This window comes from Neodiprion pinetum, chromosome 7, assembly GCF_021155775.2.
Source record: "Neodiprion pinetum isolate iyNeoPine1 chromosome 7, iyNeoPine1.2, whole genome shotgun sequence".
Classification (NCBI taxonomy): domain Eukaryota; kingdom Metazoa; phylum Arthropoda; class Insecta; order Hymenoptera; family Diprionidae; genus Neodiprion; species Neodiprion pinetum.
In genome coordinates, this window is record NC_060238.1 from 22081259 (window position 1) to 22103881 (window position 22623).

The window sequence follows — 22623 nt, forward strand, 5'->3', positions numbered from 1 at the left end:
ATTAATTTTACATATCAGGTCTCAAGGTTTGCGTACATTTCCGCGATGTCTTCCCTCGACGAAGGGTCGTCCATACTTTCGGCGTGTTCCGCCCCCGTTCCGTAACCGGAACCGCCTCGTCCTCGCTCGCTGTTACCGCCAGCGCTTCCGGTTCCGAATCCACCGCCTCGGTGATCTCCTAAATAGAAACGAGGTGACGATTAACATCGTATAAAAATTGGAAATTTTGCGATCGGAGAAAAGTTTTTACTTGAGAAAAAAAAGAAAAAAAAAAATCAATTCGCGAACGCATTTTGTAGAATAGTTTCTCGTGGGAACGCAATATTTTATTGTAAATACCAAAGTTAATGTAAAGTAGTTGTTTCATAATTGCTAAAAAAAAAAAATTTATATTGCATAGAAAATATATACTCATGGATACGAAATCTCGATTTTAATTCAGACAATTTAATGAAACGATACTTTTCCCATTGTATTATCAAAATGTTGAATATCCTCCGGTAGATTAAACCAAATCGCTTCGTACAGTTCACGAAATCTATTCGGTGGATAAGGATTAGTAAAATTGACGAAATCGTGAGAGCTACTAATTGATTAACGCTATCAAATAACACTTTACGTCGTTAATTTGTAAGAATTTTTGTCGAAGTGACAAAATACTTTGCGTAACGCGTTAAAAATCCTTTCTCGCTAGTGAAGTAAGATTAGCAATTATTGGCAGGGGTTTCGGGCATCCGTCCGGTATAATCAGCAGAACAAAATCATTCGTGATCCAACATCGTTGAATCGACCTGTCAATTCGCAACGGCATATTTCTTAGTCATTGTTCGATGTGGCGCTTAATTCGTGCGGCATAAATTAGAATAAAACGATAATTTTATCAGTCACAACGATTAAACAATAATTTTCCAATCTTTACGAAATGATTTCGCTTTTCATAACTGATTTCGCAATCGGAACAAAATCTATGGGATTCCGATGCGCAACCTTTTTCAGGCATTACTGAAACATTTTGCTTTCTGCGTTTTATAAAATCAACCGAACACGTTTGTTGTGTTTAAATAATATTTCAACGGATGTATATTAACCCTGAGATTTCATTGCCAAATTATGGTCACTGTTAATCGCGAAACCTATCGTGTTATTGTTATTACACATCACACGTACGTAACGTAATAAGTAATAGTATTGTAATTAAATTGCGCGTTGTATTTTCTAACCGTATTATTACAGGTAGGTAAGCATAAAACACTCGGAAAAATACGAGGGGATGCGGATAAGAGAAACGGGACGATATAGAGAGGCTCGTATATTATAATGGGAGGCAGAGGCTCGGGCTAAAAGCACACTCGAAATTCGAAGATACCGAAGCGATATCGGGCATCCTCAAATACAACAGCAGCTAAGGCGTATTGAGTAGTTTTTTATCTCGATCGTTCGTAACCGAAACGCGAGTGCGTTATCTATCCATACAGATATATTATTGAAACGTGGAGAAGTTTACAGCCCCAAAGCCGTTCGTCCTTTTAATAATTCGCGAAATGGAAGTTGGAATCGATTGATTTATTTATACTCTCAAAGGCTTTTCTATCGCCTATAACGTACATGGCCGTTCGCTCGTTTTTCAAAACCGAACAATCAATATTACTCTTTCATCTCTATTTGCGTGAATAATTTGAAAACATATTCACTGCTGTTGTTTTTTTTTTTTTTTTAATTACCTGTATCAAGCGTTATTGTTTGTTACCATGCGATTCGGTAAAGATTTTTTACCGATCATAGTAGAAAATTTACATAATAAACGTTACAGAGTCACCCATAATTTTTGGATTGTATCCGATGTTCGCTTAATTTTTAAGTTTTTTACTTCGCTTCTTAGATATTAAAATTTTTCATTCAAAACTAAATCACGCATAGTGCATAATTCACGGAAACTGTAACATACGGAACGATGTAAAAGTTGCGAGTTTCGAATATCGCAGTTTTTTTTTTTTTCCCCAAAATACAAGAAAAAAAATAAATAAAAATCCCAGACTTTTCCGCGATTTATCCGACAAAAATTCACGATCAATCCAAGTTTTTCGGATTTCCAGGTCGAGAAGCGAGCGTCAATTTACAAGGATAAAATTCACTCGCATGTGGTTTATTTCTTGTCGAGAAGGAAAAATCTGGAAATTTGCAAAACGAATGAATGAAGACTGTAAAAGTGTGACGTAAAGCGAGAGTGAGTGTAAAAAAGATAATTAATACCGCTACCGATAAGCGTTTAAAGGTTCTGGCTCGAAAATTATTGGTGAAGAATCAATTTTTTTTTTTCTTTTCTTTCTTTTTTTACAGCTTTTTCGATTAATTGTCTTGAAAGAAAATAAAGGAATAAAAACTAAATATAAATAAAAACCAAACCATTAGCCACCTTGTTTCGAATATTTTTCAATCACGAGGTCGTTTCCAATGAGAGAGTTATCGTACTACACAAGTTTGAGGAAGGTTGGGGGCGTCGGGACGCCGATCAACGTACATACAACATACATTCTAACAAGAGGCGAGCTAGCGCAAGACCGTCTTTCTAAATATAGACGGGCAATATTACCGTGGAATCGTTTTATACGAAGGCGCCGAAGCTTACGTGCATGAAAGAACCGCGTTGCTATTTTATGGCCGTTCTCGCTGACTCCGTTTCATCGTAATCGTCGTTTCCTGCTGCGGGGAAAAACCGTCGCGGATGAATAATAACTCGAAGAATATCCCCGATCCCTGCAGGACTCGCGGTATTTTATTATAAATATATAACCAACGATCGGGATGACTTGACAAAATTTATTAGCAATTTTGAATTTTTTTTTGGGATGTAAAGAGTTTTTCTTTTTTATTCATAATTGACAAATATAGTTCTAGGTAGAAAATGAAAATTAGTTTTCTAGCTGTTACCGGAAACTCTAGTGTCCGTTGCTATTCTTTCTCATTACGATCACTGTTGCCAGATATTCTTGCAACTGTTGCGAAAATTTAACGCTCGTGGAACGATAAATTGACGTTAAAGCCTCGTTTAACTAAAAAAGTAGAGTAAACCTCGGAAACTGATTTTGCATTGCAATAACCAAAAAAGGATCGATAATAGCTCGTTTTTCGTAATTCCAACAATATTCAAACAGTTTTTTCAACGATGCCTGTTTTACCGAATTTATCTAGTTACCGTGACAGATGAAATTTTTCTCAGTGAATATGTTTAGAATAAATGTGAAACGGTTTTATATTATACGAAGAGACTGCGATCCACGGAAGCACATCTAATCTCTCTTCCTTCCTGCGGTCTACTTCTGCATTCCGCACATCCGTTTTTCACCCTGCATATATATATATATATGTATATATATAATATAATAATAGTATCGCGTCAAACTTTACAGAGCTGCAACGACAATAAAATTTGAAAATACCGCGACATTTGCATCCCCCCCTCACACCGCGAAGAAATTATTACACCTTCAGGAATGCATCCCGACCATAATTTCGCAATTTGCGCGAGGCGTATTATTTTCTTTACCCCCTTTCAATGTTTTCTCGTCATTTATTTTCGTTCCAGTCGGTATGAAACGCGGATAGCGTAATTGATGATTGAAGGACTTCTCGACTTGTATGGGATTTCTGTATCCTATAATTATTCATCATCACCGTGCCAGGCAGGCAGGCAGGCGACTCTTTTCATTCATCCCGTTTTCCGGAGTTTTGCAGTCAGTCAGTCAGTCAGTCACTCAGTCGCTGGTAGACTTTTATAGACCTTAGATTATATAGATATTCCCCGCGGCTTGTTGACGTTTCAAAATAGATTTCTGTTTACATTTAACACGTGGTATTAAACATACCTGCACTTATCGATTATTTATTTTTAACATTTTACAGGGTTTCTCTTGCCTCGAGTTCTCTCTCTCTCTCTCTCTCTATTTTTTTTTTTTTTCTTTTTTTTTTTGTTTCCAAGCTCTTACATTTCATTGCCTTCTTTTTTTCATTTCGTCATCTTTTTACATTCTTTTATAACACGCTATATTCCGTCAGCTTCTTTCTTTCTTGTTTCGTTCAATTTTCGATCAATGAATGAATAAATTAGAATAGAAAATAGGAAAAAAAAAAAAAAATCAGGCATTCAAAAACTTTTTCAGAATATCACCGCATGTTCAATTTTTTACTCTCTCGCTCACTCTCTCTCTCTGAATTAGTTTCGTCAAAAATTTAGATAACAAAGAATATATGTATTGTGTACAATGTTTGTCAATTTAAAACAATCAAAGTGTATTAAAATAGTGAGGGAGAAAGAAAAAGAAAAAGAAACACGAATTTTCTTTTTATTTATTACTTGCTTTTTATGCGGCTAATACGTGGTGAAAATTTCCGAATTTATTCCTGGGGGGGGGGGGGGGGGGGGGCAAGACCAACAACAATAATAATAATAATCGCTATCTTGCTGTAAAATGAAAACCCCATCGACTAATGAAATATATAAAAATAATACAGACTTGAAGATACACGTAATCGTATATTTTTAACGGATGCGATGAGGGAAGAAAAAAAAAAACAAATAATGTCCCAAAACTTTGGGGATACGGAGTGACTGAAACAATTTTCATTTTACGATTTATAAGAGATTATTAAAAAGATGTATTATAATGATTTAATTACCAATTGCAGGGCCGATCATTCTATAAACTCGAGAGAAGAATCTATCGCGTGTAACTTATTACATAATTACGTTTTTTTTTTTTTTTTTTTTTTTGTTTGTTACATAAATAGAAGCGTTTTAAGCTGGCACGCATATACATACATAAAAAAAAAAAAAAAAAATATGTAGCTGAGAGAGAGAACGTCAGGTGAAAAACTGATCAATCTTTATTCTTTTCTCATTCTCCTTCTTCGTCCTTCTATATTTATAATATAACCGTCACATTATTCAACGCCCCTGACGAATCACACGTCCGACGCCTTGGTTCGTATTATTTCATTACATACACGTATATACTCGTATGTGTGTGTATATACATATATATATATATATTGCATATATACCGTAAATTGTTATACACGTACATAAATAAATTCATACGTATTGTTGGTTTTTAATAGTTTGTTTCCTTGTAGTATAAAGGCATGATTTATAATGAGTAAAGAGGGGAAAAAAAAAAAAAAAGAAAAAAGAAATACGGAAATAAAGTCATGAATCAAAATTCGCTGTATGATAAAAATCAACAAATTCGTCACGACACTGCGAAGAAAATTCAAAATAAAAACATGCTTCATCGCTTCGCGTGAATTTTTTTATTTCTTTATTCTTCATTTTTTTTTTTTTTTTTTTACACCACTCCGGGGTGCGGGGTTGAAATATCAAATTTCAAGAGTTGCAAATTTTTTTTGGCGAAACTTTAAGTAAGTAAATCAAACTTTGACGAAAAATCAAAGTTCCGAAAGTGCGAAAATGAGAAACTTCGATTGTCCGAAACGTCAATATTCCGAATGATCGAAGATTTTCAGTTCCATGAATTTCTGGCTCGGTGAAATTTTAGTACTTTGTATTTTCGGTTTTTCCAATTTTTTACACCCACTCGTCGAGCAAACCACGCTGTGCGAATATATTTTAATTTGTCGGAATTTTACTCCATCGAAACTTGAATGTTCGAAATGTTCCATTTCGGAACTTTGAGCCATCGGCTTTTCGACCATTCGAAACTTTGTCGTTTCTCCAAAGTTCGATTTCTTTACCCAAACAATTCGGAATTAGGTGCTTTGGGTACTTTCCAACTTCTGACCTTCAACCCCAGCCCCAATTTTGAAGAATTTGCAAACTGTAAAAAAAAAAACATTACCTCGTATTCCTTATTCCCGAATTACAAAACGATGACAATACTTTCAAAAAACACTATAATCAAATTCTTATCGTTTCTAATATCACATTCACACGATCTCAATTTTCCCTCATCTCTTTTCTTATCAACCAACCCTTGAAAGTAAAAAAATCGTAAGAAAAAAACCTTGTCTCAATTTTTCCTCCGACCGAAGTTGGAGGACCTCCTTGGCGATGGACGAAGAAGGCGAAGGGGGTGGTGGTATAATTTTGTCGAAGCAAATAACAATTTGGCTATCCTCCTCCGCGTCAGCGATGTCACCGGCGCTTCTCGTCTTCCTCACGGCTCCTAATCTCTCCCAAACTCTGCCGGCGATTGAATTTTTGCTGTACAGCGACGAGGACCTCGAACTCTTCAGGGACTTTGACTTTGACTTAGACTTAGCCTTGGTCTTAGCCTTGGATATTTTTACCACTTTATTGTTATCCCTTGTCGTTGGGCTAGTCGGCGATATAACTTTGCTATCCGTAATGCCGACAACCTGAAGAGTTTCTCTTGATATTCTCTCGTTAACTCCTGTCAATATTTCGGACGGAAGTTTCACGATTCCAAAGACACTTTTCTCCTCCTCGGGTTTAGCTGTTGACGTTTAGTTTTTTCGTGTTTATTTACATAACGATTTCACGTTTTCCATTTCATTTTATCATACATATTTGCTTTTATTGTTTATATTATTTCCCAACGACCAGGTCTAATTATACTCTTCCATATTATCACCAGCATGTGTCTTTTACTTTTCATCTCTCTCTTTCTTCTTTATTTATTCTTCTCTCGAGTTCTCGCTCATTTATCTTTCCGCGAATTAGTCTTGTAATACACATCTCTTTATATATACAAATGCGTACAGGGTGTGCCAATTTAAAAGACGCATTACGTTTTCAGCCGACCTAATGATTCAATAACTGGTGATGCCGTGGAGGATGGACCAGTTTTTTTTTTTTTAATGGAATCACACACTTTTGTTTCAACTCAAATATTCTTATTCCATTAAAAATTTTTCACGTGTCCCACTCTGAACCGTACAGCTATTGAATGAAACATTTTCCAATTGAACAATTAATCAGATCGGTTGAAAACGCAATGCGTCATTTAAATTGGGACACCCTGTATATAAAATATACACAATACATCGCAGTGAGTCTCAAAAACGCGAAACGATAAACACGCGAAGAATAGAGATAAACAAAGAAGCTAGCCCTGGCGTAGATACGAGAAAGAATGGAATATAAATTCGCGGCACAAAACGAAGAAAAAAAAAAAAAAAAAACACCAAAGGGAAGAGAGAAGAACAAGAATGCGATACGATGAATGGAAGAGTTTTATTAGTCCCTGGGGTAGATTGATTTACGTCAATGAAAAAGGTAAGAAAATAAAAAAATGAAATAAAAAATAAACAGAAACAAAAAGAAGAAAGAAAAATAACGCAGTGCGGTGTTTGACTATTAACATTAACGGTACATATATATGTATACATATATATATATATATATAAATATATATATATACCATCGATCTTTGGCGATTTGCGGGAAAATTTTCTCATGTAGCTCTCCGAGGATATTCTGAACGGACTGAAGCCGCTAATAAGGGGTGAGGAAGATGAAGACGGAGAAGAAGATGAAGAGGAAGTGCCGGTAACGACGTTGTTTCGGGGGTGGGGAGACATGTCCAAAGTTTTTCCCACTCTCATTCGGTTCTCCTCTTCTTCCAGTTTTCCCCCGCCGATTCCTTCTCCTACTCCTCTTCGTAATTCTATCTCCAACATCTGTGTCTCTCTATCTCGCCGTCTCTTCTCCTCCACGTTCCTGTATATCTATTTATTTATTCCTATTCTCTCTTTCTCCCTCCCTTGTTTCCCTCGTACTCCCTGCGTTATTTCCGACCTCGACGATCTTCGACGGTAATGTTTCTTCCTGATTTTCACGCCCCTTCGGGGTTTTCAGTCCTTCGACGTTTCCGGTTTTCCAGTATTTCAGCCACGTGCGAACCCCCCGATTGCGGAACAAATATCCGCGGTTTTTGACAGATATCGTGTAAAATATTCGCCAAAGTGTTTAACGGATACGTTGATTTTTGGTTACTTTCCATGAATGAGAAGATGAAGAAAAAAAAAAAATATATATATATATATATATATATATATTTATATGTAATTTTGATATTATTATCTCCTGTCGCGAGAAATTCAAATCGCGAATAAAATTGGATTTTTATTTAATTTTTTTCACACATTGGAAGAACCCCGTTTGTCACTGTTCCATTTTTCCCCGTCAATCCGTGTCTAAATCAAACACGTAATAATTATTTTCTGTCTCTCTTATTTCATTTAATTTTTATATTTTTATAGTGAAAATTACGCCGTCACTGAATTGTTGGTAAAGACACATCGATATTTTTATTAAACGTCGTAAAACAATACGGTGAATGTGACTATCGATAAATAAAGTACGAAACCACGTTGAAACGATAAATTAATCACTGTTTCTTAGTGCGAGTATTTCGCAAGCACTTGACAGTTCTAACTCGCTTACATATACATATATATATGTACGTACATATCACTGACGGATTAAAATTTTCGTCTAAAACTTTCTTCTTTGTCAAAACTCGGAGATATCGGACGTAGACGATTTGCCGACGCGGTTGCTTTTTAAAATTTAACTAATAACTAAGAAATAATAACTAGACAGAGTCACGGTGTAAAAGAAGGTACGGTACGTTTGTCGCTTTGAAAACGGACATACTGACTGACTGACTGACTGACTGACTGAAACCACGAAAGAACGACAAGGCTTTGCTCCGTCCCTACCGCACATTCAACACACGCGTACAAACTTACATATATTCGAACACTATCGTATCTCGGCTGTGTTAACAACAGCGAACAGGAAACGACGACAACGACGCAAACTGGTGTGTTCTTAACGCGTGTTTAATACTCGTGAAACGTTGGCGATCTGCTACGCGATAATTAAAATTCTGCGCGTATTATTACACGCATGATCGTTTTCTTTTTTTCCGTTCCAGTACAGCGAAGCAGCTGCAGTCGTGAAACAAGACTAGACGGTGGAAAAAAGAAATTCAAATCAGATATATCTCGATTTTTCCAAATCTTAGGAGACAAATATTGAATTCTCATTGTTCAGTTTTTCTCGTTCGGCTTTATCGAAGCTCGACTGCTATCGTTGAACAAAATTTAGACACTTCAAATCGACTACGAAGAGAATCGAGTCGTTACACAGCGATTCTGAAAACGTGCAACTTACGTATAAGTCTATAGAAAAATGCTCCGAGTTGGGGGAAATTTTTTGTCTAGTTTTCTTCTTTTTCCATTCCTCTGTCTCTCCGAAATTCCAGCACCTCGTATCGGGCGGATTGAACGAAACGAGTCGTCGCGTTGCCCACCGGAATTCGTGTATCCGTAGGAGGAATTTCGTTATATAGCCGCGGGTGCACTATTTTCGAAAGTTCGAAGCTCCCCCAGCATTTCGAAGAGTATAGAAGCGTTGCAGGCATACGGACGTCCGCGAGAGAGGGATTAAAAATAATCACTGTTTATATATAGTATATTCTTCCATCCGCCGAACCTCCCGGTCACGTGGAAGATACACCGACAAGTGTAACGCCCTCGGTATTATGAAAATACTCATCCATACACGCGTATAATTCAGACATGGGTCAGGCGTAATTCGTGCGACACTGAAAATCGTCGTTCACGTTAATGTCCGTGTGATTTAGATAAAAAAAAAATAAATATTTCTCTTACTTTACTTTTCCCCCCGCCCCATTTTCTCATTCTTTTTACCGTATCTAGAACTTGAAGTCCCGACTCTCCTACCAAAGGCACCACAGGATGTGGCTTGATTCGACATTATTGTATATAAATTTCTTGATCACAATACGTATGCATAGGTGTACGATACATTCAAGAATGAAAGAAAGAAAGGGGAAAAAAAAAAGAAGTGAATAATCATTTCATTATACGTGCTGCACGCGCACTAATAATATCGCATAATTTCCCCGCTTTCTTTCAAGATCTTTCTTTACTCATCGTCGGCGCGGTCGTTCTTATCTTCTTGTGTTATGCACTCGGTCATCACTGCAAACATGACCTCAGTGATTCGGCCGCGTTTCTGATACATTTGCGAATTTGTAGATACACGTAACGCTTCCGCAGAAAATGTAATACGTAGGTATGTATAGAGTGGATTTTTAACGACTGCATGACTCATCCTCTGTTAAAATTTAATGCGCACGCGCTGCAAATCGAGATCAAATCTTTACCAGGGTGACCAACTGTCTCTAGCCTCAACATTTTTCACCCTTGTGAATCGAGCATAACTGCCACCGATAACAATCAAATTTTTTTAGGTTAGAGACAGTTGGTCACTCTGGTAAACAGTTGCTCTCGATTCGTAGCGCATGCGCGTTAAATTTTAGCGGATAACTGACCATGCAGGCGTTAGCAATTCACTCTATATATTATATTTTCTCCCTACAATTGAACACATAGAAAATGTTGTATTTTTTCCCAGCACGAAAAAGAAATTAAAAGTCAGATATTGTAACGAAGAATGCGGTCAAAGTTGGCAAAGACTTGATGAACATTAAATTATTGCTTTGCTTAAAATCGGAACACAGCTTTTGCTTTGCGTATAAATTTTTTAGAAAACACTCCAAGTGGAAAATTAATTGATTATAAGATTATACCTGACGAATCTTCAATCAGAGCTTATTCTTTCTATTTTCTTCGTCTATAACGCGTTCGTATAACCAGTTTGTTATTATATTCGAAAATGCCTGCGAGCTTTTGTGTTTTGTGTGTCCGGTGAGAAGCCAATCGTTTATTTTCGCACGTGCAGAAGGAGCACGTGTAATAGGTTTGGCAAATGTTAATTTAAATTCCCAAGTGCAGCAGCGGTAGCAAGTCTCGAATTTCTTGTACGAGGCGAGACTGTGGATACATGCAGACGTTGGCATTGAACCAAAGCGTGTTGCCGGCTCCCTGCCGCATTACCGATACGTGATCTAACCGAAAACATATCGAGAAATATACAAACGCTGGTAAATAACGACGCGCAATAGAGAGGCAATAATAATGCTCACCCACAGACAAATATCGAAAGTTTATTTCGAAAATAATGAATCGCGATGAATGCGTTAGCCGGAAACGAAGTTAAAAGTAGATAAGAAGGATTAAACTATTTTTTGCCAAACAAGAAAATGAATGGGATATTCGTAAAACTTATTATTTCAATGTTTCATACATATTCGCAGCGGGTCGAAGCTGATAACTAGTTAGATAGATAAAGAGTGTGTGTTGAGGACACAACAATTAATTGTACATACACGCAGGACTGTGCAAAGCTGATTAAATATTTAACCGACTGACCTTCGAGATAGATGAACCATTTCACTTTTTCGGCATATTTCCGTGATAATTTATTGTACTTTAATGGTATGCAGTGTTTGTAGCAAGATGGCAAATGCCGCATGACGACAATTACTGTCCAATATTTCTGTTCCACTAACAGCTGACGGCAACCTCATCGTCACCAACAACGTGATACGCGTTATACTGCCGATATTCGATCTATCGGGATTGGGGATTTTTTCCCCCGACGTTCTGACGCCCGCAAAGATAAGCTTATCTGTATACTTTATACTTTTGCAGAGATAAGAGAGTTAAGCAAGTTGAGTAAGTCTTAATGATGTGTTCGCAAATTGACAAAAATAGGCTAGATCTCGATTATGTACGTCACACGTTGCATCTCAATTCTTTGAGGAGATTCGCATGTTTTACGTTCAGAGAGACGAGAAAACCGTCGACCAATAACTCACCGTTTTCGCCATCCGTCAGAACTCCGCTGTCGTCTTCGGATTTTTTAATTCGATCGACTAGAAACAAAAATACACTAGCTTATTCAATGTTTTTTTTTTTGTCTTTTTTTTTCAACACTTTTCGTTAGATATTCTCTATTCTCGACAGTGAATAAGATCTTTCGATAAATGCTAAATAAAATCGTTTGTCGAATACTGTTTCATAACGCGAGCATGTGTCAGGATGGAGAGAAAAAACCATTCTTACGATTGTGTGAAAAATGCTGGGAGAGATGATGATGCGACGATGGTGGTTTTCGCTCAGGTCGAATTATGCCCATAAATTTACTGATGCGATCACCTTTTTCTTTCCTGACCACCAAGGGACCCGGACAATTTTCGTCGACGACATGAACGCACTGACGATGCACGTTTAGCGAGCAATCTGCAAAGGGATGAACACAATTATAGAAATAAATGATTACAACTTTGGGATGCAAGAGAATCCGTTCGACTCACCGCTGCACTGATAACCCTGAGGACCGACTCCCCAAATAATAAGTTGACAGTGATTGCAATACGTGACTGTAAAGTACTGATGAACGACAAAGTGGTGTCCCCGAACGGTGAGTTTCCTCGTTTTCCCAGTGAGAAGCCGGGCCTTGAAGTTCGACTTGTCTTTGGAAACGAAGGTTGGAAATCGATCTAAAGTGGCGGCTCGTACTTGGAAGATTTTCGTCAATATGGTAGCGAGACCCGCGGCCGTTGTGAACTCGCGAGAATCGTCCCGCTCCTTCTCAGTGTCTTCCCTGTGAAATTTTAGGTACACAAATGTCGAGACAACTCAATTTTAGTAACACGAAGCTGGGCTAACTAAATTACCGGCCACACTCACAGGTAGGGCTCCATTTTCGGCAAAAGGAAGGTGTCGATGACCTGCGCCTCTCTCGCTTTATCGTTTGTACTTTCGTCCAGCTGAGCATCGCTTGGTCCGAACAAAGTTCCCAATCCGGCGGTTCGTTTCTGTTGAAAATCTGCCAGCTGTTCGTTTAGTTCTTCTTTTGCTCGAGCTCTCGCTTTCCAGAATATCTGTGGTAAAAAATGATGTGACGTTGCTTTAGTTCATTCGAATCAAAATTTAACGAGTGTAGGAAGAAAATACAAGTATTTGATTAAAAATTAAAGCAATGAGTCACCTTTCGCAATATTTCCTCTTTGTCAGATTCTTTTAATAAAACGTCGTCTATCTCCCTCGCCACATTTTCGTCAACATTATTCAATCTCAGAGGCTGAAAAATTAATCGAAGCGTACGTGATTGATTGAAATCAGCTACAGTATGTTTGTAAGATATTTATTCAGGTATAATAGTTTTCGAATAACTTACCGCACCGGGTACCAGAAAGCTCGAGTGTATTTCGTAGGCCCACTTTCTCATCTCTTTAGCATTTCCCTCCTTGTACAAGTCTGTTATTAGGTAGAATAACTGTGAAATAAATGGTTCGGTATGGATAAAAATTGAAATATTTACCGTGTTTTGTTGTTGAAACAGATTTACGTTGTTCGTAAATTTTATTCGAAATCAAAAATCAAAAAAACCGATGAAACATCAAAATATCGTGCAAACAACTCACCAGGCTGGAAGGATCGCTGTTGGAGAGAACGTAGTTGATAAAAACAGCGAGATGGGCGTGATGCTCCCAGAGTCTCGAGAGGGACTTGAAAGGACCATGATCTTCGAGTTGGCCCTGGATAAAAGTAATATAAAGTTAATGCTTGAAAAAATCAGCACGAGAAGAAAAGTCATGGAAAGCGCAACTCCACTCACCACTTCTTGGTCGCTCATATCGTCATCCTCCATGGACATGATTGGCTGCTGAATCGGCGGTAAACCAGGGCTGTTCTCATTTAGTACAGCTTGTTTGACAGGCGAAACTGTTACAAAACTTTCGCCGATGCTCTGCACGAAAAACAATATGAATAAAACAAGAATTAGTAACGTCGTTCGAAGAGAAACAAGACCCAAACATGACCACGGTGTCCAACAACACAGGACTTGAAAATGCTCGTATTTTTCCGGTCACTGGACACCCTAAATTGACCAGTTTATTTTATTTTCTTCTTACGCACATCGTTTATCGTCGAGGATCCGTGATCAGAGGTCGATCCGGAGGACTGAGGATAAGGAGGTGGCGGAGTGCCTGGCGGTGTAATACGAGGTGGATCATCCAAATCGATGCCGCTATGTCGGCCAAATTTCGATCGTGACAGATCGTTCATAGATTCGGAAGCGATGAGACGTCGACTGGCTTCGGCAGGAGACAGAGCCGGAAGGTACGTTTTGTCGAGTTGCTCAGGGCTGGACTTGGTTCGTTGATGTTTATTTAGTGCAGCAGAGCCGAGATTGGCACCCTGAGAAAACTGTAGACACGTGAATAAATCAGTTCATTAAAATGCCTGGATACAATGTTACACTGTATTGCAAATGTTTCCCGGTGAAATTGTTGTCTTGAATGAAATACATTTGGAAATGATAAAAAAGTTAGTTTGCATTATTTACAAATTATACATAGATTTACCGCGATCCTTGCGATTTGGGGAAAAAGGGCAGAGGGGCAATGGGAAGAATAGGCGCGCAGATTGAAATCACGAAACGTTGCACCATTCGATTTAGACTTAACGAAAGTAAGACAAGGACTTATCCTGTTGAGAAGGATTTAATATTTGCTATTATTTACCATGTCAACTGGATTTATCGAACTTTAGAAACTCGTAACGAGGCAATATTTCAGATCGTATCAAAAGAGAAAAAGAACAGGTGTGAAAAGCGGCCAAGCTCAACAATGCTAAAATTAAAATAGAGTTCCTGCCCGTCCCCTGTTGCAAAAGATGAGTAGCAAGTTTTAAACACATGACGTATGTACATATGTATAAAGTATACGATGTAAAGCGATATAAAGCGTACAATTTAATCCACCCGATAGCTTCGCTTCAATGAGAAAAAATTATTGCAGATCAATGTTAGGAAATGTAGAAATGATAAGCGATAACGTGTTGTAAAGCGATATTTAATGAGAATACGAAGTATCGTTTCAACGACACGAGACAAAAGTGGTGGGCAACACCTGACGTTGTATGAAAAACTCTCCGATTAAAAATCACTGTTTAAACGGTGGTAATAAAATATATGGATGAAATGATGAAAACTTCCATCTGTAATAAAATTTAATCACGGTTCGGCAGAGAGTCGACGAAAGTCTGGATTGATTAGGTGATTAGGTGGCTACTTACAGAGGTAGGTATACCGTGACTGTTGGCGGGGGGCGTTAAATGGGTCAGCTGATGTCGCTCCAGGTCCGACTGGACAGTGTTGTGGGTATTTGACATTGGTGTAGGTCTGGGAGGAAGCGGAGGAGGGGCGAGATTTTGCACGGAGAGGGATTTCCGGGAGGGTAAAGGTGGCGGCACGTCGCTGGGAGGTGAGTAACGGTTTGGGGAAGGCGGAGTGTTTGTTACCAACGAGTAAAGCTGTAATAGAGACACAACAAAAAGCTGTTAGGCGAGGTTAGCCAAAAGCCTAGCTACGTATACAGAGACAATCTCACACCCTTGTTTCGCATGAAAAATAAATCACTTGATCACTCGCACGTTGCATAATATTTATTTATAACGTGTGTATGAAATTTTCAAGTATATATATTTATACGCGTATAAAAATCTTTGACCGACGAAACAAGTGAGGCGAGGATTACGAGTCATTGTTTCTTTAAACTTTAAAAATTCGTCTCTCAATCGTTCGATTAAACCACGTGAAAGATAAATTTTTATCCAAGCTTCTCTGAGTTAGTGTTAAGGAGCATGTAGCTCCGAACCTATGTACATTTATTTATTTACAAGAAGCAGCTTTCGTCGTTTGAAATACGGGGCAGAAATTTAAATCATTTCTAGTTATATTGGAAAACAAAATGAAAATGGAAAAACATCCTTTTCCATGTACGTAGTCCAGAGCGAAGCGTATTAATTACTGAGTTAAAATGTGTTCTGTTTTTTCAAGAATTAATAAGAAAAAATATGCAAAAACCAGGAACGCACCTGACCGTTGTTCGTTATTGCTGTTAGCTGGTCCTGAAGGGTGCGAACCCGCCTTTCGGCGCCGACAAGCTCGGTTTGCCAAGTAGCAACGTTGTTTTCTCCCCCTCCTCCGGCTCCAGCCTTTGCCAAATTGTCACGTAACATTTGAAGATATTGTTGTTCTGTTTCCAGCATTTGCTGGAAGGTGTTTACCCGCTGTGTTTCCAGCTGCCGTAATTTCTCGTGCTATAAATTTTCAAGATCTACATTTCTCCATGGTGGTTCAACGGTTCTCCTAATTCCGGCATTTATTTCAATCAGAGTTAAATTTTCTTTTCTCGGTGTTGAACTATCGATTTATCTTATCTTTCAACGAAAATCAGTCGGATGAATTCAAAGAATGACAATTAGTCGTTTTTACTGAGATAAAATTAGTTACAGTTATCACTAGAAGGTTGTCCAGTAGTGAGTTAGTCCATGTGCAAAGAATAAATAAACAAAAAAGCAAACAAACGAAAAAACTATTCTCACAATTGATCCGTTCGAATGACAACTGATACAATAATCGTCTGATTCGTCGCAGTACGTAAACATTAAAATAATATCTGAATATAAAGGAAAACATGTAGAAAAAGTAAAAGCATACAATATGTTAATATGCTGTAATAAAAGAAAAAGCATTACGTATTATACGTAGGTTGGAAAAAGAAAAGAAATGTAATAAAGAATAGGACAAAATCAAACGAATAAAGGATGTGAGTAAAAAATAATTTAACAGCAGGCCAACTGTATCAAATATTCAATATCGAAATACCTTGAAAAGACTAGGTGATTTCGAGATGAGAATATTTGCGGCATGAATGGAACATAGCGAAAAAGACTGTTCGACATAAAAATAATAAGCTAAAAAGGTATAATTGGAAGAAAATAAAATAAGTATTATAGGTATGGTGCAGTGGTCTTACGTTTCGTGGTTTCAACGGTGAGCTAGAAGCGTTCGGTGACCGTTGTGTTAGTGAAATATACGATATGGGATCGGAAACAGAAGAAGAAGAAGAAGTAGAAGGTGATGCTATGGTCGCGGGGTGAAGAAGATTTCTTTGAAGAAGGTGCCCGATGGCGCTCGCGGTCGGCTCAGATTTCGATCGATAGTCACCGCGCGATTTGGGACTTACGTCAACGGGTTGGGGGCCCGTTATCCGGGCCGTCGAAGGGGCGGCTCCGCAGGGTGCGGGGGCCGTCCAAGCACGATGAAGCGGTGTCGACGTCGGGGGCGAAGGCAAAGACACCATGCCTGTACCGCAGCCCGACAAGCTGACTGGCCTTTGGATCTGGTGGGCGGTCAAGGGGGACTGCAATCCCGTCGAGGGCTTCTGTTGCACCGTCAGAACCACCTGCGTCGAGGCTGCAAGATATTCATGAATGAATTATAAGGTACGAGATGAGTAAATTTCCAGCTGTGGTTACTATGCGGTTATTAACCCTTTGAGTCATAGTGGTAAGTATTCTGAGCACCTATTTTACAACCTATTTTTTGTATACTTAGAGAACTTTGAAGATATGTTTCTTTGCGGTTTATTGCTATCTGTGACAGTATACTCAAATAAGTTTTCAATTCTCGAGAGTAATTATTGCGATATAATGTAAATTAACATTGTTAGAAACCAAATTGATTGAAAGAAATCGTGAAAATTGAAGGAATAATTCATTTCCGGGAAAGTCACACCTCTATAAATTATAAGTTTTTGCGGTCGTTGGCGACGAATCGGAAATCGGATTTTAAAAATTCAAAATGGCGGATCAAATATGGCGGACCAAAATTACAAATTTAATCGAATCCGGAGAAAAAACACTGTCGAGGGGTTTTTGGGGTCGCCGATTACGAGTCTGAAATCAGATTTTGAAAATTCAGTATGTCGAATCCAATCAACAACCCCGATAACCCCTGCATATAGTTTTTTGACCGGATGCGATCAAATTTGAAATTTTCGTCTGCGATATAGGATCCGCCATTTTGAATTTTTTAAATTCGATTTCAGATTCGTTATCAGCAACTCCAAAACCATAAAATACTATCTTGTTATAAAAGTTGACTAAGCACGAAAATCGAAAAATACATCTCTGGGTACAAAATGAAAATGAGTTTTGTTGTTTTAACCAGAAAATTCAATAAGACTTAAAATTCTTTTCGATAACGGTCACTCGTATTACATTTTCTAGTAAACATTGCGATGGATTTGTGTTAATTAGTTGAACAATAAATAGATGATAAGGGTTTATTCAACTGAAACGTTCTAACAGACTAAAGCAAGATAGATTTGATGTTGCAATAACCAGAAAATTAAGCATGGAGAACTATAATTACAGTAAATAGTAACTTGTAAGATATTTCCATCACTGCAACAATATTAATATTACTTAAATTTTCTATTGCTCATTGAGAAAGAAACTTGAAAAACGTCTCTTTGGAGTGTTGCTGCATTTTGGGAGAGATTCGCGATCGAATCAGGTGTCGCTTTATGTGAAAAAAGTTTGAAAACACCTCTGCAGAGGGCAATGGTATGTACAAGGATAGAAAATTCGCACACTAGAAAACGACAAAATATTTTCGCGAGTGACTACTGGTTTAGATTCCGAGAATAGCACAAGCCCAACCGCTATGGCTGTCCGGTGTAATTTTGAATTTCTGACTCACAGACATAGCGCGACTCGTTCCAATATCGAGCATCCCAATCCAATTGATCGCAAAACATGGCTTATTGCACGCAAATATTGTTGTGAAAACAAACGTTGCAACGTCGCTGTTTCCAACATGCTGATCATAATAAATTCTATCCTCCAATAGATTCGCGATGGTGAATTATTACGCTTTCGAAAACGTTGTTCAATATACGAGGCTGAAGTTACCCGGTAACATTAAATGTATCGAAACGTTGGAAACAAAAATTATTATACAAAATCTCAGTTTCTCGATGCTGTATTAACCATTTACTAAATTTCAAGTAATCCTAAAGTTGCAAAATAACGACTGTTTCCAAATATGCATTAAACGTTATAAACTTCAGCCCGATTCTTCAATACTCTATATTTTACCGATCCGCAAAAAAATTTGTCTCTAGATTATTTTTTTGCACAATCAGGAATTGAGAAATCAACCTTGCCCCTTATAAATTACATCTAATGAATACATATCGTAACGTAGATTAGATTTTCGCGTGTCGAACCGCGAAATTTAAATATTCCTTCACGATCTGAGAGCCGCTCGCTCTCGGCTTGAAACGAACATCCTTGGCAGGTATCCCTTGAACCGTAGGAGGTCAAGTATTCTCTCTCTTTTCATCCTGTTTGTGTTGTGTGCGAAGAAATTCGCTGCGCAAATGCGACAGAGGGTCCGGTTTCAGTTGTTTGTTCTCTTCAGCTTTACACATTATACGCGCGCGTCATACATCATCGATGCAAAGCAGAAAATATTCACCCGATTAATAGGCAAAATTAACAACAAGTGGTTAAAGAAAAACCACAAGCAATCCATCAATTTACCGCAGTAAAATTCGACGGGGCTCTGATCCCAGGCGCGTTTCAAGTCGTAAGTTGTCGGAGTTCTCATTAGGAAAACGAAGATTTACCTACACCAGGAGGTAAAATTATGGGAAATATAAATAAAAATACACCAGTATTAAAAAAAAAAAAAAAAAAAAAAAATACCACGCACTAGGTGAAAACACTCGGTGTTTTCGGTGTAATATTTTTCTACACTGTTCGAAATATCATATCGTCATCCTTATGTTTTGGAAACTGCATAAACTAGTGGAATAAAAATTCGTAACGTTTTGTTTAGCGTCAGAGTTACTATTATTATTATTTTATTTTTTCCAGGAAACGCCTATTGCACAGCGATTATTGCGTCAATGAAATTCGTGGTATGATTAATTCGCGCGACGCGATCGAGGAGTAAGAGATCGATAATGTAGATCCGGCGGTCCAGCCGCGGGTCGAGAGATCTACTACTGACGATGAGCCGGCAGCGCAAAAAGAGAGAAGCTCCATTGTAAGCTGCCTGAGAAATTGGTTTGGAAGTGGCGAGAGCAGCGCCTGCGTTCTTCTTTCTGAGAATCGCCGCCCCACGAATCCCGATGAAGCTGAAACTAGCGGCTTTCAGAGTTAGCAGCCAAACGTGTTAAACATTTTGGAAATAGAAACATACAGTTTGATCTTATCCTCATAATTCTATGAACGTATCGATGGTTCAAGGTATTTCACTAAATTTTGTTTTTCGGACTTTACTACCTTACTCGAATGAACATTAGAACGTCTGACTGCTAATTCTGGCTGCTAGCTTCAACCGCGTCGAATCTCGCGGTTGCCTACGATGCTGAAGTTAGTAACGTTAGCGGGACGAAACATTGGGGTGGTGGCGCTAAAAAGTCACTATTCTCCAATTTTGTAGTGACTTTTGGCTGAATTTTGAAACATGAATTAGTTTTGCGCCTTATTTATATAACTCAATGCATTTCGGACATTCATAAAATTGCGATACTATAACGCTACTAATTTCAGTTTTATGGGTGTCTCGGAAAAAGCCCGAAGAAAATCTCTAGGGATTTTTTCTTTTTTTTTGTTTCGTTGGTTTTTTTCACCAACAAGATAAAAAGCGGTCGGAGAATCACAGGTACCGGGTTAATAATATGAATGACGAGATTCGAATCATGTTGAAGTTAGTAACTTTAGCGTAACGATTCATGCTGAGGAAAAACCGTTACTTTGCGATTTTGGAACTGTTTGAAATTTAAAAAAATCATAATAAAACAAAACATAATCATATTCTGCGATCTTAGTTCCTTCAAAATCATTGTAGTAAATAAGAAAGTAGTGATTTTTTTTCAACGTTTCGTTACGATGACGTTACCGAGTTCAACCTTGCAGTTTCGAATGAGTTTTTACATGGACAGAATAATATCGTTCGCAGAGATGAAATAAATATTTGTAATCGTTTTATGATAAAAGAAAAATTTTAGCCCACATTTTACGCTTTCTTATTTTCAAAAATACTTAATGCATGGGTGGTTCGGAAAAATTATACGAGCTTATTTTACATACTCTGATATGTCCCAAGTTATATGGCCGGTGTTGCCTTTCATATGTTTGAAGAATTTCACTGGTATTTAGTGTTATTAGAAAGAAAAACAAAAAGTCTAAAAAAATATATACCAGTTATTACAAGTTCTAAGATGTACCGTTATATTATTATTACATTTTCCACGATATTACGATAATACACGTTGATATTATGTATACGTTGCATGAATTTTCGGTACACGTACTTCATAAACGCTCCGCGTTTTATTAGCGTAATTATTATACATACAAACCGGCCGTGAAAGCTGGCGAATTACGAAGAAACCCGAAATAACCAAGGATTATACATACGTCAATTTCCAAGATTTTCCAACGAGTTTCTATTTATTTGTTTCTATATTTCCCGCGACTCCGTGCGAAGATAAGAAAATCTCTCCTCTCTTCTCTTATAAATCGCAGCGATAAACCGAGCATGTACGTCTATCCAAGCAAAGGTCTAAAACGGTCGTTGAGAATAATCCGAAGAATTAACGCCACGGTGAAAAGCAGTAAGAGTAGATCGCGGAAATATTACGCGTTGAGTAAAATATTTTTCGGCCAATCCGCCGCGTTTATAGAAATTGGTGAGTAACGAACGACGAACGCACTTGTCCTAGAATTTAGCAGCGAAGGTTACGTGACGAAAGACGTTATGTATACCTATATGTACATACATATAGTTGTACACGTATTACGTACACACCTTGATGTTTAACACAAACATAGGATATATAATATGGTAAAATCATCATTCTCGCAATGATTTATTCACTCGTTATATTATAGATTATAAATAGAAATGAACGACGACAAGTGTCCGCGCAACGTTTGATAATAAACATCATCGTGCTTACATGCCGCACAAGGCCCCGTATTACCATGAGTCCCAAAAAACACAGTGATAAACTGGTGGAGCTAGAAAATTTTTACGCAAGCACGAGAGTAGCGGAAAGGATGGGGAAAAAAAAAAAAAAAAAAAGAACGGAGCACTCGAACTGGCTCGTCAATTTTCGCGAGCGTAATAACGAAAAACTTTAATTTTCTCATATTTTCAATTTTTCTGTCAGAATTTCAACTTCTACAGCTAGCTACCGATACTAAATAAATTCTAGTTTTTTTGTTTATGAATTCGCTAAAGTTTCGATAGTAATAATAACAAAGATTCTTGTAACAGTTGAACGAGACTGAAGATTTTCAGTCGATAAATCAATATTAAGAATAATTCCAATCGAATAGTGAGAAAAATTAGATTATTGGATTGATAGTGTAATAAATGAAATGATTGAATGAGCCAGCGATTAAAAAGCTTGTTAGCAACTCGCGTTGAAAGCAATAAATTAGGGAAAAATCGATCGAGCGAAAAAACGAAATCGACGCGTGCTAGAACGACGATAAAATAATTTTTTTTTTTATTTCAAGGAGACGAGAGATCGAATCCGTTATTGAGGCTAGGCGTTTTTAGAGTCTTAGCCTGGCCTGCCAGTTTCTCTGTGTGTACGCGGATTGTCCGACGGTTAAACAGACGGACGGATGGGCGAAGCAGTCACCGCTATTAACTCTCACGCTTACGTCAGTCTTGCCTTGCAGGCGAGAGTCTCACTCATACATGTGTCACTTTGTGCGTACCCGATAATAACAACAACAACAATAACAAACAAACAACAAAATAACGACGTAATCGCGACGCGAAATAGTCGTGATCGTCAGAACCGGAAACGCGTTTGACAA

General features: G+C 37.9%; 2 protein-coding genes across 9 annotated transcripts in view; both read right to left on the reverse strand.

Moving 5' to 3' along the window:
• RhoGEF2 (Rho guanine nucleotide exchange factor 2) overlaps positions 1–22623 on the reverse strand; it is a 44985-nt gene that overhangs the window by 11876 nt on the left and 10486 nt on the right. For 5 of the 8 annotated variants that reach the window (XM_046634963.2, XM_046634966.2, XM_046634965.2 and 2 more), the window contains 13 exons: positions 16956–17185; positions 15802–16026; positions 15001–15237; positions 13840–14130; positions 13538–13669; positions 13344–13457; positions 13097–13195; positions 12908–13000; positions 12607–12800; positions 12231–12520; positions 11980–12156; positions 11733–11789; positions 37–178 (listed from right to left, as the gene is read on the reverse strand). In XM_046634963.2, coding sequence (XP_046490919.1) covers positions 37–178; positions 11733–11789; positions 11980–12156; positions 12231–12520; positions 12607–12800; positions 12908–13000; positions 13097–13195; positions 13344–13457; positions 13538–13669; positions 13840–14130; positions 15001–15237; positions 15802–16026; positions 16956–17185 — 2281 coding nt within the window. Of the gene's footprint in view, positions 1–36; positions 179–11732; positions 11790–11979; positions 12157–12230; positions 12521–12606; positions 12801–12907; positions 13001–13096; positions 13196–13343; positions 13458–13537; positions 13670–13839; positions 14131–15000; positions 15238–15801; positions 16027–16955; positions 17186–19320; positions 19447–22623 lie in introns of those variants that run through there. The other 3 variants (XM_046634967.2, XM_046634968.2, XM_046634970.2) reach the window with 3 other exon arrangements.
• Positions 3300–9779, reverse strand: LOC124223217 (uncharacterized). The gene is made up of 3 exons (XM_046634991.2): positions 7398–9779; positions 6018–6470; positions 3300–3830 (listed from the first exon to the last, which is right to left on the reverse strand). The coding sequence occupies exons 1-3, from the start codon at positions 7654–7656 to the stop codon at positions 3745–3747; spliced, it is 798 nt and encodes a 265-aa protein (XP_046490947.1). The 5' UTR covers positions 7657–9779; the 3' UTR covers positions 3300–3744.

Bases quoted from the DNA above. Each gene is read 5' to 3' on its own strand.
- LOC124223217 (XM_046634991.2), bottom strand. From the start codon at position 7,656: ATGTTGGAGATAGAATTACGAAGAGGAGTAGGAGAAGGAATCGGCGGG. The intron at 6,471-7,397 runs GTATATATATAT...AAACGTCAACAG, and splicing joins CAAATCGCCAAAGATCGATG to CTAAACCCGAGGAGGAGAAA. The intron at 3,831-6,017 runs GTTTTTTTCTTA...AAATGTAAACAG, and splicing joins GGAGGAAAAATTGAGACAAG to AAATCTATTTTGAAACGTCA.